The sequence below is a fragment of the Festucalex cinctus genome, chromosome 3 (assembly GCF_051991245.1).
Source record: "Festucalex cinctus isolate MCC-2025b chromosome 3, RoL_Fcin_1.0, whole genome shotgun sequence".
NCBI classification, from domain to species: Eukaryota; Metazoa; Chordata; class Actinopteri; order Syngnathiformes; family Syngnathidae; genus Festucalex; species Festucalex cinctus.
Window position 1 is genome coordinate 10,717,059 of NC_135413.1, and position 17,436 is coordinate 10,734,494.

Genomic DNA, 17,436 nt, shown 5'->3' on the forward strand with positions numbered 1-17,436 from the left:
TTTTTCGCCTGCCATGTCACCTTCGCTGCGCCGTAAACACGTCCGGGTCATCTTCGATGTGAACAAAAGAGACATGTAAACAAAGCAGTAGAAAAATACATGCTCCATCCTAGTCGCTTTGGGAAAGCTTTCCCACTGTTTTGTTTCATGCTTACAAATGTTCCATCCTCGTCGCTTTTGTTCACATGGAAAATGACCCGGAAGTGTTTACGGCGCAGCTAAGGTGACATGGTAGGCGAAAAAAACAACTTTGCGTTCCCTCGCAAAACAACTTTGCGTTCCCTCGCAAAGATTGCGTTCCCTCGCAAAAGTTGTTTTGCGAAGGAACGCAATCTTTGCGTTCCCTCGCAATCTTTGAGAGAGAACGCAAAGATGTTTTGCGAGGGCACGCAAAGTTTTTTGCGAGGGCACGCAATCTTTGTGTTCCCTCGCAATCTTTGCGAGGGAACGCAAAATGTTTTGCGAGGGAACGATAAGGTTTTTTTTTTCCTACCATGTCACCTTAGGGGCTCCGTAAAAACCACCTCATGAGAGCGTAAAAACTTTTTTGCGATATTTGAGAGTTTTTTTTGCAAATCCGGTGTTTCCATTACCAGCTTACTTTTGCAAAACATGCCTTTTGCGCAGAACTGAGGGGAATGGAAACGCACCTATTGTCGTGGTTTTACCTCCGGTGTGATGGCGGCGAGTGGGCGGAAAGAATCACACGACAAAATGAGGGATCCTCTTACTTCACTTTACTGGTCTTCTAGCAGTTTAGTCACAATAATGACAGCTGATGGTCGTTCTAGTTAACAGGATGTGCTGGTTTGGCCTCTAGCTCGGACACAGACAGTGTTCCAGCAATGTCCGTGCAGTGAGCCGCGAGTACCATACAACCAGAAACAACTTAACTACTAGTCTCGCAATGATCAACGTGACATAGACAGGCGCGATGCATTCACTGACCTAGACTAGGATGGGAAGAACTAAAACAAATGATTAGTACACGTCACAGGCTTATTAACTCATTCACTGCCAGTCCAGGACAAAAATAAATAAATCTTTGACGTCTAAAACCGTCTATGGCAGTGAATGTGTTAAAGTTGGATGTCCGCAAGTTTTGAATATTCTTGGAGACTACACAAAAGTTGATTTTTTTTTTTAACTGTGTAGTAAATGCTGCAATTTACTGTTGTTGCTTTAATACCAAGTTGATGCATAACGAAAAAGCTTTTTGCACATTGTTTTATTGCGTGTGCAGGAAAAAAAAAATGAATCTTTGACGTCTAAAGCCGTCTATGGCAGTGAATGTGTTAACGGTGTAACTGTACTACAATATCAAATCAAAGCAGCAAGTGCTCAAGATCAAACGTTTCATCTACACCATCTGGTCGCCTTAAACCAGAGGCTGAAATGGCTGCTTTACTTGCTCGGAAAAAGGTTCTCCAAGAAAAACATGCTCTTGAAGAACAGGAGGAACAATTAAGGAAATAAAAGGAACAACTCCAGCTGGAGGCGGACATCGCTGCATATGCAGCGAAAGTGAATGTTCTTCGATCCTCCAGCTCAAGTGCGCACAGTCGTGCTTCACAGAAAAATGGCATGGAATCCTATTTTAAGAGAGGTCTCGGTATTCCTGCCCAGCCTCTTTTACCAAGCAAAGACGAAAAGAATGGAACAATACAGCAACCAATTGACAAATCAAAATCATATGTAGGAGGAGCAAGACAAAGGTCACCTGACAGGCGGCATATCAAGTATGTCCCACAAGTGCCATCAGTAGTTATTCGGGATGGGCGAGTACCAATACCAGGTATCGGTATCGGGCCGATACCAGCCTTTTTTCAAATACTCGAGTACTCGTGACGCAGACGAGTAAAAGCGACCGATGGCAGAGGGGGAAGACGTTAAGTGAGTCCTCCTTGCCTGTAACTGGCACTAGCTTGCAGCAGTTTTTCACCAAAGCTTCACCGGTTTGGAAATACTTCAAAATTGTGAATCTTAAACTAAAAGACCATTTTTGTGTTTTATTTTGAGCGTTAAGACTATTGAAGAGTGACTGTTTTTTTGTCAAAATTAAAGGAAATATATTTGTTTAAAAATATTTAGTGTTTTTTTTTTTTTTGAATTTGTCAAAATGTACTACTGGTATCGGCAGTTGGTATCGGTATCGGTGAGTACTGAGGGTCTGAGTATCGGTATCGGTCTGAAAAAAAGTGGTATCGAACATCCCTTGTAGTTATTGTAATTGGGTCAAAGCCAGTGCTTATTAAGTAAATGTTAAATACATTAAATGATGACCAATATGAAATAAGTAATTGTATTACCTTTTTTTATTTGACTTCACTTAATTATACTGCACTCTTAACCAAATACATCTGAGTACTTGGAGTAAATCTGTTGAAAGAAATACAAACAACCATAGACAGTCACAATCACACCGAGGGACAGTTTAGTCACTCCAGTTTATGGAAGCCCAAAAGTGTCAAAATTCAAAAAATAAAAAGGCCTTTTTGAAATAACTATCCTTTTGATAAAACAGACCAAGACATTTGGCTGTAAAACGCCATAATGTAAAAAATAAATTATGTGGAAAAGGACATTATGAAATAAAAACTGACTGTAAAACGTTTTCTTATCTTATAAAACCTTGAAAATAAATTAAATGTCATTATTTTTTAAAAAGTATGACGTTGTTAAAATAATCATTATGAAATATTTAACCAAAATTAAATATTTGTTACATATTTAAGAATAGCATAATACTTTTCATAATAATACTAACACCTCATTTTAAAATTTAATGGCCTTATTACATAATTGCCTGTTATTTATCAAAAGAATAGTTATTTCAAAAAGGCCTTTTTATTTTTTGAATTTTGACACTTTTGGGCTTCCATACAGTTAACCTACAATGCATGTTTTTCGGAATGTGGGAGGGAACCGACAAAGCACGGGGAGAACATGCACACTCCACCCAGGAAGGCCAAAACCTGGACTCGAACCCGCATCCTCTGTAATGGGAAGCGGACGTGCTAACCACTCAACCATCCACACATGCTGCTAGAAATCCAATAAGAGATAATGTGAAAGAAAGCCCTTTTGTTTAGTTCTGAACCCCAAAACAGTCAAGGCAAGGAGTTTAAAATTACAAAATAAAATACAAAATAAGGGAACAAATAGGGGAAAAAATGAAAACTTGAAGTTTCAGTCTTTGTTGAAAATGAATTGAAATGACAAATGATACAGGTTAAATGTTTAAAGTGTTAAGTGAGACACTTTATGACTTGGGGACTGAATAATACACAAGTCAAAGTTCTATGTTTCCTGGATGGTAATAAGCAGGGGGAAAAAATTCAATTAGGATTAAATTAATAAAAGCACACTACTATACGAGTGGTTAGTGTAAATCCATCCATTTTATTGACCGCTTATTCCTCACAAGGATCGCGGGGGGTGCTGGAGCCTATCTCAGCTGGCTATGGGCAGTAGGCGGGGTACACCCTGAACTGGTTGCCAGCCAATCGCAGGGCACACAGAGACAAACAACCATCCACACTCACACGCACACCTAAGGGACAATTCGGAGCGCCCAATTAACCTGCCATGCATGTCTTTGGAATGTGGGAGGAGACCGGAGTACCCGGAGAAGACCCACGCGGGCTCGGGGAGAACATGCAAATTAAACCCAGAAATGCCGGAGCCTGGACTCGAATCCGAGTCATTTAGTGTGCACAAATAATGTAATTATATACAATGTCCATTATAATTTATGTTAAGAATTAACATGTCAAATTTTAGAAACTCTCTCTCTCTTTCTCCTGTGTTTACTCGTTTTTAGCACTTTTAAAATTAAACACATTAACTGAGTAAATATTAATTAATTTTATTTATTTATTTCAACATTTGCTGTAAGCATATTACACAGAAGAAAACAAGTAGCACATTGAAGTATACCGAATGTTTTTAATTAACTAAATATCTGAAAGAAAAAAAAACAGTAAATATAATTATGAAACCAAGGTAATATCTACAAGGGCAAAAAAACCTGTTTGTCAAAGTTAAGTGGCATTTGTGGAACTTCGCCTTAATGTGCCATGTGACACATCAAATATTCGATGACAGCCAATCCAAACATATAAAAGGATTTGTCATTGTCATCCTCAGTATTAGACATCGCGACTGCAAAGGTATCTTTACATACTTTTCAAATTCAATTTATATAAAAAAATATATCTCTGTATATATTAAAAATATTAAATATTTCTCAATATTCTACAGATGGCATTTGCTCTTCGCTCGTTGTTCCTCCTTTGTGGGATGAGTGGACTGTTGACTGGAGTCGTAAGTCAAAATCTCACCTGTCCTTTGATGTATTGTTTTTTTTTTTTTCAATGTTCAGTCTTATTTTAACCATGTTTTTCTTCTTCAAAGTGGTCTTTCCCATCAAAATTTAAAAAAGGTTGGTAGCTGTGACTCAGTGGCACTTTTTCCAATGAACAACTTAGTAGTTTTGTTATCATTGACCTCACATTGTTTGTCTCCTTTTCTTCTGAAAATATAATATATAATTGTGCTGCAGACATTACCTGTCCTGAAGGCTGGACTCAGTTGGACCTTCACTGTTACATTTACCAAGATGACCCGAGGACCTTTGCAGATGCCGAGGTATAGAAAACAATAGTTTACTGCTGTTACAGTTAGTGATCCATCTGGCTGGTGCTTGAACATTTTGTCCCAAAGTCAAAGTATATCACCAACTGCCTGACATATTTGATCTTTTTCTTGTTCTGCTTCAGGCCGTCTGCAACATACTTGGTGGGAATCTGGTCTCCATCCACAGTGACCTGGAAAATGCAGTTGTTCAACAACTGATCCTCGCGGGTGATAATGATGATGATGAGGCCTGGATTGGACTCCATGATGCAATTGAGGTAAAACATTGAGAAGTACAAATGTTCTAATTGAAGCCTGTGTCTTGTGTTGAGTAGAAGTATTTTTGCCACTACCACATAAAAAGGAATGTGTCATCCAGACTTAAGCTTGTTGCCATTTGGTTGCTGGCCAATTGTAGGGGTTAGGACTTCATGAGGGGAAAATACACTGGAAGACATCATCTATCTCCACTTTCATTTTGACATTTGTCAAAGATGTACAGCGAGGATTTTAGTTCTTTGTGAAATCCATTTTTCCCCCCCGCAGGGAAAAACCATTTAACACTCCAATCACCTGACCTTGTGCGCCACACTCCTACCTCAAACTCCCGTTTGACTCAGTGTCATAACGATACTGTATGATTCTTGTTATGACGCGAGTGTGGATCCCAGAAACGTGAACAACAGAGCAGCTTACAAAAATTTATTTCCAAAATAGACACACACAAAAATCCAAACAGAAATCGCTTGCAAAGCAAGGAGGAAAAAACGGTAACAAAAAGCGCACGTAACAACGTGGAAGTAACTAACAAAAAGGCTTGCACCAAATGGGCAAGGAGATCAACTGAAAGTGCTTACACAAAAAGGTAAGAGTCAGAATACAAAAAATCACTACACTATAAAACTCACAAGGGCAAGGCAAAATCGAAGTACAGGCGAAGCAGAGATCGAAGAATAGTCGAGGCTAGGCTTGTGCATTGGTGGATGGCAAGTGAATAGTCCGACAAAAGACTGTGGCTGAAGTTGACTGTGAAATAAACAAGACAATTGCTGATTAGTAGCAGCTGTGCAGTCTCAATGGCGCCACCACAGGTCAGGCTAACACTGGAAGTACAACAACAAAAGAAAACAGAGCACAGCCTGCGGGCATGGAACATGACAATTCTAATGTTGAACCACCATTTCTATGAATTATGCTGTGACAAACATCAGATGCAAATCCAAGCAAATTATCGTTGTGTAACTCACTGAAATGTCACTTTTTCTTCCAGAATGACGACTACATCTGGACTTCTGGCAAAGTTGTGAATTTTCTTAACTTTAATACAGGGGGTGGAGAGCCTGATGACAGTATTGGTGACTGTGTGATGATGGATGAGGATGGTAAGTGAAATCAGTGGCTGGCGTTTGATAAGAATACAATGCTGTAATACATAAACATTTATGTCTTACAGATGGACTTTGGGAAACTGCGGACTGCACAGACGAGGACGAATATGTTTGCATCAAGGAAGCACACAGTTTCATCCACTAATTGCTCATCTTATTATTATGCCTTCTGTCACAATCAAGTTCCATAATCATGACGACTCAATGAGACAATATCAAACTTTTGTGGTGTCTTTTTATTTTTTTGGTTTAATAAAACTCTGCTTTTCTTCAGTCTTTCTCAAGTGTTATTGACAACAAATTTGTAACATCAAAGAGCTTCTCTCTATTAAATAAAGGAATCTGTCTGCATCAAAATGTTTGTCTTTATTTTCTTTTTTTACACACTTTACAAACTTACGGAGTCGATTGCTTTAAATCTCAATATTTTTAATTCATTATAATGAAGATATAACAACAGTGCAAGCAGTCATAGGTGACAACCATGCAAAATCCTATTAACGTTTTCTCCAAGTATGACAAAATGTGATGGTCACCTTCATTGCCCAGAACATCCCCCAAAACACACACAGCCTTCACCTTTGATACAACGGTGAAAAAAAAAAAAAAAACACAAAAAAAACAACAGAGGAATTTCATCATATGCGAATATCATTAACAATGAACTGCAATAATGAAAGTGGTCATCAAGTGATTATAAAAATCCTCCAAATATATAAGTACAATATAAAATTATATGTGCAACTCTGAGTTATGTGGAAATTGATAGAAGTTATGATTATGCAAAGAATACTTTTGTTTGGAGTCCAAAGCAGTGCAGCAAATATGGTTATTGGCCGGTTCAGTATAAATGAGGGCATGTTGCTAATGTTGGTCCCCAGGAAATGGAAGAATGTGGCACAAGATGATGAAGGCAAATGGAGCTGGGTTCTACTTCAAGGAATCAACCACCTTAACTTGCTTGCTGTCACGCCGCCACCAGCGTGGCGGATCATGCTTTTATTTTGTACTCGTTTCCTGTTTATTTTGAAAGTTACTAACCACCCTCTCACCTCAGGTCACTTGCCCTTCCTTCTGCACAGCTCATTACCGGTCCACGCCCATGATTGTCTCTACCTGCCACCAATTACCCAGCCAATAAATAACCATCATCCACCACTTGCAGTTGCCGAAGTGTCACAACCCGTGCATGGAAGCGTCATCACAGTCATTGATTCACAGTCCTTGTTTTTGCCTTGCGCCTTGAGTTTGCCCCTTGTTTTCCTCCCTAGCGAAGCGCTTTTTGTTGTCCCCTTTTTTGAGTGCCCTTTTTGCCTCTCCAGTTTGGAGCTCTTTTTGTTCAGCGTTTTGTCCCTCTGTAGAGGAGTTTTCTGTCCGTGCGAAATAAACTACAGCCTTTTGTGGCCAACTATTTACCTGCGCCTGAGTCCTCCCCTCTCGTCGTGTCACTTGCCTACAATATTAAATATGGTTTAAATATGCCACGTTAGATGTCGGCAGAGATACTTGACTCATTGAGACATTTTCAGCAGCAAAAAGTTAAAGGGATACTTGACTTATTTAGCCCATTATAGCAATAAAAAGTTAATATTTTGTCTATAATTAATTTGATACTTTCATTAATTTAATTAATATAAACACGTGGAAAGTTATTATCCAGAAATTTACTTGAGTAAAACTAATATTAACTTCCAACCATCCATACATTTTCTGAACCGATTATTCCTAACAAGGGTCGCGGGGGTGCTGGAGCCTATTCTAGCTGGCCTCCATCAAAATAAATATCTCTCAAACAGAAACCTTTCCTGCTTAACTGTATACCTTAATATAAAACAAGAAATAGCACAACATTCATCCTGCAACTTAAGAACAGCTCAATGCCACATTGTGTGGAGACAGCCTATTTTACAATTTATATTTCAACATTAGCCGGGTTTACATGGAGACCTTTTAGTCATTCCGACTGAAATTATTCCGAATAAAGATCTCTGGTCACCTGTTTACACGGGACATTATCCATTCCGATCTGCCGTTTAAATGCTCCCCCGTTTAATCAGTTCAGCACCCCGGGCCAGCCGCGGGATGCACGGACATCGATCACGTGATTTATTGAAATGGAGTTCATTCGTCAGTGAGCACAGTAGTTTTTATAGTGGTAACACTGGAATTGAAGCAACATCTTGATAAAACAAGTTTAATGTACAGTACTTAAAAACGAGTTCTCCTCTCGTAGACAAGCTCTAACATTGTACTTGTCAATCAACTCTGTTTTCCATTCAACACAGATATTCATAGCACATTTCCATCCTAACCTTGATCAGAGGGTTAAAGAAACATTCTTCACATCCCATATCTATCGCTGGCGTTGTCTGGTAGACAACAATCTTTTGGGGGGCTTCTCTAGTTTAAATGTGCCTTGCACAGTGTTCCGCATGTGTTCTACACCATTGGAAGCTTGTTGCTTGAGGCCAGTCAGTCCACCATCGGAGCTATGGTAAAAGTTGGCCAGCAGACAGTGCAGTGCGCTTTTCCTGCACTTTCTCAACCCATTTGTTTTGCTTCCCAGTCCTCTCTGTATTTTTCTGCCTTTTTTCGGAGTAGTACTTCTACCGGTTGGATTGTCGCTCTTCTACAATGTACTTCCGCAAGCAACATTATATCGACTAGTAAGATGATCGGATTCTGTGACATCATATACATGGTTAATGTGCTGTCAGCTCATTGGTCACACAGCAGGAAGTCGTTTGAACGTTAACGTAAGTTGTCACATTAATTCCATTGACATTTTAAAGACTATTTTTGATTTTCATGGAATTACGGGACACATACTTAAATTTCTAAATACGGAACGGTTCCGTATTTCAAGGGACGGTTGGCAACCCGACTGTGCATTGTCCTTTAAAAAAATGCTAGCAGGTGCTCCAAGGACAACATGAACAGAAAGAAAGAAAGAAAGAAAGAAAGAAAGAAAGAAAGAAAGACTTTCTGTTGTATGTCTTCACCTTCACGATTCAGCCCAATAAATTATACCAGGAAGAGAATAAAGAGCAACAGACAGAGTAATTTGATGATCCTCGGGGACTTTTACTGATGACACACCTGTCATCATTTGTTTTCCATTGGGTCAGAGACGAAAGGATGGAATGTTACCTGTCACCGTGATGATAATTATACTTGTTTGCTTTGTATGCAACTGATCCCGTTGAATTATCTTCTTGAGTGTCCTTGTGCTTGTCACCCTATGTACCATATCTTTCTCACGTTTGGGAACAGACTGTGACTGACAAGGTTAAGTATAAAACTTGGATACTCTTAACAAAAAAAAAAAAAAAAAGATTCATGGCGTTAGTTGGTAAACCTTAATATCAAGGGCTTTATGTGCATAAAAAATGTTTGTTCCATGAACACATTATTACAATTGATAACTTCTTTTAATAAGTTGTTCTACATTAAAATGAAGAAAGCAGTCTTAACTCAATAATATATTATTATAATAGCTTGAAAAAAAGTAGGAGTACGTTTTTATTGTTAACGTTAGATGTTAATTATTGTCTGGTAGTAGTAACACACTTGTTTTCATTCCCCCCATTTTATTAATTCATTGTTTGTTGGATTGTTTTTAATGTAGCACCATAACTAACAATTGTGTTTATAATCAGTTGGTTACCTGGCAGTGTCATTCCGATGTGGAGCATGACTTCCTTTGCAAAGCTTTTGCTTTGTCGCACATAGTAAAATCTTGTATACAGTCCAGTTGTCCTCAAAAATTGAAACAAGTAGCTATTGTACATCATCTGATTGTTGTATTTAAATATTTATTATATCAACCACCATTCTTCTACGCATTCTCCTCTTCTGTTTAAAGTGCGCTTATCATATGTCACATTTGTTTTATTCTTTCATTTATTGATACCACCTTATTACAAAAGTGACATTTACCGTCTTCGTGTTTGTCAATAACAAGACGCTTTTGTCCTGCTGTCCAGGCACATCCGTCTTGTAATCCGCTTTTAAAGGATGGTTCTGAGATGTTTACGTTTTCTTACCTTAAATACACAGTCAAGGCAAAATTGTCTGTTCAGAATCAACATATTATTGAGTTAAGACTGCTTTCTTCATTGTAATTTAGAACAACTCATTAAAAAAAAGTTAAAATGTGGTCAAGGAACAAACTTTTTTGTTTTTGTTTTTTTTACATAAAAAGCCTTGCTTTTAAGCTTTACGTACCAACTACATGAATTTTATTTATTTTTTTTTCCCAGTGAACTATACTCTACTGAAGTAGCTGCTAAAGCACAACAGAAAACAGAGCACATGTGGTAGGTTGTGTCTACCACCAGACTGCTGAGAGACCTGGGAATCAGAGGCCATAGCCTGCGCCAAACCATCAAAGCGATGTCGGAAGGACTTGAAACTGTAGAACTAGCCATTGGCTTTGGATCCTGATTAGAAACAGCTTATATGAGTTGTCGATTGGTACACAAAATTGTTCCCATTTTTATAGTCTGAACATGTCATTTTAATGACCCTTATTTATTTCATATAAAATTTGTATTTCATGTTCATAACATCTACACTCAACTCAACTTTATTGATTTAAAAAGCACTTTAAAACAACACATGTAGAAGTTCATTGAAACAAGACAAAATGTGTTTTCTAAAGACATTAAAAATAATTTACCGGAAGACAAAGTTGAGGTGAGCAAGTTGGCTTGTCCCTCGTTAAGCGTTACAATTTTTCATGTGGCCCCTCTGCAAAATAAGTTGCCCATCCCTTATTTCGAACCTTCATCACCTAAGATGCATATTTGTGGAAGGAAACCAGACCGCCTGCAGAAAACTCACACACGCATAGGAAGACGTAAGCTCCACGCGGGGAGGCTGAAGCTTGGATGCCATCCAAATACCGAAGAACTATGAAGCGGATGTACTGTAATAATTAGTCAGCCAACATGTTATGAATTATTCAAATATCCCTCCTTGGTCCCCGAGTTGGGTTTCTGATGATGCACTCTGGTCCAAAACCTGTTTGTCAAAGACAGAGCAGTAGAATAAAGGGTCCTTTCAAAACAACAAAAACAAAAAATCAGGTTACACAACTTGTATATATGCTAATTGTGGGACTTAGTCTAATGCCCCATATGACACATCGAACATTCCATGACTGCCAACCCAACATATATAAGAATTTGTCATTGTCAACCTCGGCATTAAACCTCGCGACTGCAAAGGTAACTTTTCATACTTGTCAAACTCAATTTCATGCGACTCTTTCAATGTTTACTGCATTCTTGGTTCAGAGGGACAAATGAAAATGAAATGCTGATTTTCATTGTTAAAAATATTCTACAGATGGCACTTGCTCTTCGCTCGTTGTTCCTCCTTTGTGGGATGAGTGGACTGTTGACTGGAGTCGTAAGTCAAAATCTCACCTGTCCTTTGATGAATTGATGTATTGTTTTTGTTTTTTTTTCAATGCTCAGTCTTATTTTAACCATGTTTTTCTTCTTCAAAGTGGTCTTTCCCATCAAAATTTACAAAAGGTTGGTTGCTGTGACTCATTAACACCTTTTCCGATGAACAACTTTTGTTGCCATTGACATCATATTTCTTTGTTTGTTTGCTTCCTTTTCTTATGAAAATACTAATACTAATAATAATGATAACAATAACAATAATGATGATAATAATAATAATAACAATAATAACAATAATAATAATAATGCTTAACAATTGTGCTACAGTTGTTACCTGCCCTGATGACTGGACTCAGGTGGACTGTCACTGTTACATTTACCAAGAGGAAGAGAGGACGTTTGCAGATGCCGAGGTATGGAAGACAACAATTTAGATGTTATTACAGTCACTGATCCATCTGGCTGGTGCTTGACCATTTTGGCCCCGACTCAACTGCCTGGCAGTTTTGAACGAGTCAAATGAAATTGTTTCCGCTCATTTTTGCCATCAGGCCATCTGCAACATTCTTGGTGGAAATCTGGTCTCCATCCACAATGACCTGGAAAATGCAGTTGTTCAACAACTGATTTTCGCGGGTGACAATGGTGATGATAAGGCCTGGATTGGACTCCATGATGCAATTGAGGTAAAACGACGACCAGTACAAATGTTCTGATTGAAGCATGTGTCTTGTGTTGAGCAGAAGTATTTTTGCCACGACCACATAAAAAGGAATGTAATACAGAGTTTATGGAAGCCCAAAAGTGTCAAAATTCAATAACTAAAAAGGCCTTTTTGAAATAACTATCCTTTTGATAAATATCAGACAATTATGTAATATGGTCATTATATTTTAAAATGAGGTGTTAGTATTATTATGAAAAGTGTTGTGCTATTCTTTAACATGTAACAAATATTTTATTTTGATTAAATATTTCATAATGATTATTTTAACAAGGTCATACTTTAAAAAAAAAGACATTTAATTTATTTTCAAGGTTTTATGAGATAAGAAAACGTTGTTTTACAAAGTCAGTTTTTATTTCAGAATTTCCTTTTTTTTTTTTCTCTCTTTTTTTCTTTCTCTTTTTCTTTTCTTCTTTTCTCTTCTTTTTTTTTCCCTTTTTCTTCCTTTTTCCTGCAAGTGCTGCTGCTCATGTCTGTATAAGGGACTCAGTCAATCACGTAACTGGCTCCGCCTCATGTAATTTGATTGATAGACCAAGTCATTTGGCTGTAAAACGCCATATGTAAAAAAAGAGCATTGTGCAAAAGGACATTATGAAATAAAAACTGACTTTGTAAAACAACGTTTTCTTATCTTATAAAACCTTGAAAATAAATTAAATGTCATTATTTTTAAAAAGTATGACGTTGTTAAATTAATCATTATGAAATATTTAATCAAAATAAAAGAATTTTTACATATTAAGGCACAGTATGAACACTTTTCATAATAATACTAACTTAGGACTTCATGACGGGAAAACACACTGGAACACATCATCAAGCTACACTTAGAATTTGACATTTGTTAAATATTGACAGGGAGGATTTTAGTTGTTCGTGAAATTTTCCCCCTTAGGAATAATGCATTTAACGCTCCAATCACCTGACCTTGTGCGCCACACTCCTACCTCAAACTCCAGTTTGACTCGGTGTCATAATGATACTGCATGATCCTAATGTTGAAACACAATTTATATGGATTAGGCTGTGACGAACAAACAGCAGATGCAAATCCAAGCAAATTATCGTTGTGTAACTCGCTGAAATGTCACTTTTTCTTCCAGGATGACGACGACTTCATCTGGACTGACGGCAGTGTTGAGAATTTTCTTAACTTTGTTGGAGCTATGGAGCCCAATGACGGTACCGGTGACTGTGTCGTGTTAGATGAGGATGGTAAGTGAAATCAGTGAATGACGTTTGATAAGAATACAATGCTATCATATGTAAACATTTATTTCTTACAGATGGAGGATGGTCAACTGCGGACTGCACAGGCGATGACGAATATGTTTGCATCAAGGAAGCACACAGTTTCATCCACTAATCGCTCATCTTGCTGTTATTCCATCTGTCAAAATGAAGTTCCATAATCATGACGACTCAATGAGACAATATCAAATCAATATGTTTTTATTTTTTGGTTTACTGAAACGTTGATTTTCTTCACTCTTCTTCAAGTGTAACATCAAAGAGCTTCTCTGTAGTAAATTAAGGGATCTGTCTGCATCAAAATGATTGTCTTTATTTTCTTTTTTACACACTGCTTTTCAAACTTACTGAGTCGATTGCTTAAAACGTAATATTTTAAACAGTGGCGTCTCTGGCATGAAAAGTTGAGTGGGGCACAAAAATGGCACTTTACATCCACAAGCAGCCTACACAAAGCCTACACAATCAATTCAAGATCACAATCCGGTGGAAAAGTCATCTTTATTTATATAGCGCTGTCAAACAGCCTTATAGCTGTCACAAAAGCACTATATAAATGAAGTAGCCTACCATCTATTCATAGCCTTAAAAATGAAGGCTATGAATAAAACCTTCGAATGGTTCAAAATAGGGCTGCCCAATTAATCAAAATCCAATTACAATTTCAATTATTACACTCCACAAATACAAAATTGGCATAACCATAAATAAAAATAAGATTATTAATCCTCATTTTGAGTTGTTTAAATGTATATATTTGCACCTTTTTTTTCCATTTTAAAATTATTAATTTAATAAATCTGTTTTTGCACATGAGATTTAATTCAAACATAAACAGCAATGCATATAACTGCCTACAATCTCTCATAACAATATTGAGCCACTGACTTGCTCATGCAAGCACACATTGATCGCTTCCTAAGCAAATTAGGCTTCCCTTCATCTGATAATTAGCATAGATTTTAAACACAGAAGGAAACAACATCCCTAACAAAATTAAATTGCTCTAATAAACTAGCCACTAGCGGGTGCTAGAACTGCACAACTGGAAATCAACCTGACTTTTTTTTTTAACAGATGTGTTCCTTTTAAATATTGCGGACATGACGACGATGATATTGTGGAAGTTTTGATATCACGATATTGCCTTTATTGTTACATGCCTTTATTGTTACATCCCTACTGTTCATGCTAATTTTATTGACGTACAAAGCCCGAAGTTACATTAAACTTCCGTCTTCCTCGACACATATATTCCACCTGTCTCAATTTTACCTTTTTAGCTCGAGCTCCCCTGGCTGCCGTTAGAAAAAATACATATATTAGCCGCATCATTGTATAAGCCACAAGGTTGAAAGCGTGTGAAAAAAGTTGCGGCTTATAGTCCGGAAATTACGGTAAGTAACTCTTACTAAACTCAATTATAAAGTTTCTTACTGTAATATTGTAATGTGTAGTTATTGTAATTAGGTCACAGCCATTGCTTATTAAGTAAATGTTAAATACATTAAATGATGACCTATATGAAATAAGTAATTGTATTAACTTTTTCTATTTGACTGCACTTAATTATACTGAACTCTTAACCCAATACATCTTAGTACTTGGAGTAAATCTGTTGAAATAAATACAAACAACCATAGACAGTCACAATCACACCGAGGGACAGTTTAGTCACTCCAATGAACCTACAATGCATGTTTTTCGGAATGTGGGAGGGAACCAACAAAGCACGGGGAGAACATGCAAACTCCACCCAGGAAGGCCAAAACCTGGACTTGAACCGGCATCCTCTGTAATGGGAAGCAGACGTGCTAACTACTCACTCACTAACAAAAGAGATATAAATAAAATACAAACAACTTAGCCCAAATTTAGGATTCATTTATGATAAATTTAACCAAATTGCAGGGGGAAAAAAAAAATGAAAACTTGAAGTTTCAGTCTTTGTTGAAAATAAACTGAAATGACAAATGATACAGGTTAAATGTTTGTTTAAGTGTTAAGTGAGACACTGTATGAGTTGGGGACTGAATAATACACAAGTCAAAGTTCCATGTTTCCTGGATGGTAATAAGGAGGGGAAAAAAAATCAATAAGGATTAAATTAATAAAAGCACACTAATTTAATGATTATCGGCCACTTGTACCTTTTTGCAACCTCAGTTCCAAAGGAACTCCACTCCTGTGTCCTGGACATGCCACCGTGGGGGGTGGGGAGGACAAGAACATCCCCCCACAAACAGCCACACATGTTCTGACTGACACGCGCACACGCACACACACACACACAAATCAGAACAGTAAAAGCCTGCATAGAAACTTGACTTTCTTATTTTGCAACAGAACAATGAATTATGAAATGTTATGTTTGCCATTTGTGAAATGTTGACTCCATGAAATGTCATGAAAATGTTCCATTGCAGTGGCAGATTCTCCACTAAACTTTCATGTGTATGCGCGTTTTAACAGTGTAAGCTAGGTAACATTTCATTTGAGGTATTCAATTGTACGTGTTGCATTGATTGAGTTCTGACCTTAGAATCTCAACAAACATGGGATCCAGATTCAATCTGATTAGTCTCTACCAAAACCCTCTCCGAGCTGGTAACTTTCCACTTTGGTCAGTCGGGACCACCTGGTGTGGAGGCCGCCGCCCTCCCAATTTAAAAGCACGCTCCCTGCTTGCTTCTTTTTGGCTCCCGCTCTTTTCGCTGCTCTTTTGGCTCTGCTCTTGTGGGCCCCTGGCCCTTCTGTTCCTGCTCTCCCCGGCTGCTGCCCCCCCCCCCCCCCCCCCCCCACTCTCTATCGGGCGCGGCTGCCAGACAAAGAGCTAGCCCAGCTAGCTTAACCTCCAGCACACGGCAACGCACGGAAGCCATCGCGTGTTGCGACAGGCGCGGCGAAACACGCTGCTTTTGGTCCCTGCACAGGCTCAAACAGACGGTGCCTCTCCAGGCACCCTGAGGCCTCAACCAAAAAGGGCCTCTTCCCAGCCAACAGGTTGACCCCGTGAAGCTCAGTTGGCCAGCCGGACGAATTCTGCTCCTCTTCTGAACTGAACCTTCTTCATCCCTTCTTCAAACGGGCTTGGCGAGTCTCCATCCAGGGTCCTGCTTCTCAGACCAACCCCATCTGTAAGTGCAACTTTGCAGGCCTTCGCCCTAGTACAAATTGGTGCAAACTAGGTTGATTGTGGGTCCCATGTTGGTTTGATTTAAGAAATCCATCACCTTGGCTAAGACCGTTTCTCTTTTCTTGTTTTCTTTTCCTTTGATGCAAGGACACTTGGTCGAGTTTTCTCCCAGGTCAACCCAACAACCTGCCTTTTAGATCCGATTCCCACATCACTTTTTAAGAAATTTTATGGATTTTTTGAGGAACAGATTTTAACTATAGTCAATTGCTCTCTTCAGACGGGTGTCTTTCCTGCCGCCTTTAAAACGGCGGTGGTGAAGCCCCTTCTGAAGAAAAGCAATTTGGACCCCAGCAGTTTTAATAGTTATCGACCTATATCCAACTTACCCTTTTTAAGTAAGATTTTAGAAAAAATTGTTTTTATTCAATTGAATTCATTTTTAGATAGGCTACAAATAATATTTTAGAGAAATATCAGTCTGGCTTTAGGATGAACCACAGTACCGAGACTGCCCTTTTAAAGATTTTAAATGATATCAGGTGTAATGAAGATATGAAAAAGCTTACAGTCTTGGTGCTACTGGATTTAAATGCTGCCTTTGATACAGTAGATCACCACACTTTATTAAACAGACTTAGAAGCCTGGTGGGCATCTCTGGTACAGTTTTTAACTGGTTTTATTCCTATCTCACACACCAATATTTCTTTGTAAGTATGGATACATGTTCCTCTGAAACCCATGAAATTAAATGTGGGGTTCCCCAAGGCTCAATCTTAGGCCCATTACTTTTTAATCTTTATATGCTTCCCCTTGGGGAAGTCATCAGGAGACACGGCGTCAACTTCCACAGTTACGATGATGATACACAGCTG

At 38.3% G+C, this 17,436-nt stretch overlaps 2 protein-coding genes across 2 annotated transcripts; both read left to right on the forward strand.

Moving 5' to 3' along the window:
* Positions 1–4,135: 4,135 nt before the first annotated feature.
* LOC144016673 (lithostathine-1-beta-like) lies at positions 4,136–6,383 on the forward strand. The gene is made up of 7 exons (XM_077518004.1): positions 4,136–4,172; positions 4,264–4,326; positions 4,417–4,444; positions 4,565–4,650; positions 4,782–4,916; positions 5,909–6,020; positions 6,092–6,383. Exons 2-7 carry the CDS (start codon positions 4,264–4,266, stop codon positions 6,169–6,171), a joined length of 504 nt encoding a protein of 167 aa, XP_077374130.1. The 5' UTR covers positions 4,136–4,172; the 3' UTR covers positions 6,172–6,383.
* Positions 6,384–11,180: 4,797 nt separating this feature from the next.
* LOC144016674 (snaclec CHH-B subunit beta-like) lies at positions 11,181–13,727 on the forward strand. Its single transcript, XM_077518005.1, has 7 exons — positions 11,181–11,257; positions 11,379–11,441; positions 11,542–11,569; positions 11,771–11,856; positions 11,995–12,129; positions 13,277–13,388; positions 13,460–13,727. Exons 2-7 carry the CDS (start codon positions 11,379–11,381, stop codon positions 13,537–13,539), a joined length of 504 nt encoding a protein of 167 aa, XP_077374131.1. The 5' UTR covers positions 11,181–11,257; the 3' UTR covers positions 13,540–13,727.
* Positions 13,728–17,436: the final 3,709 nt, after the last annotated feature.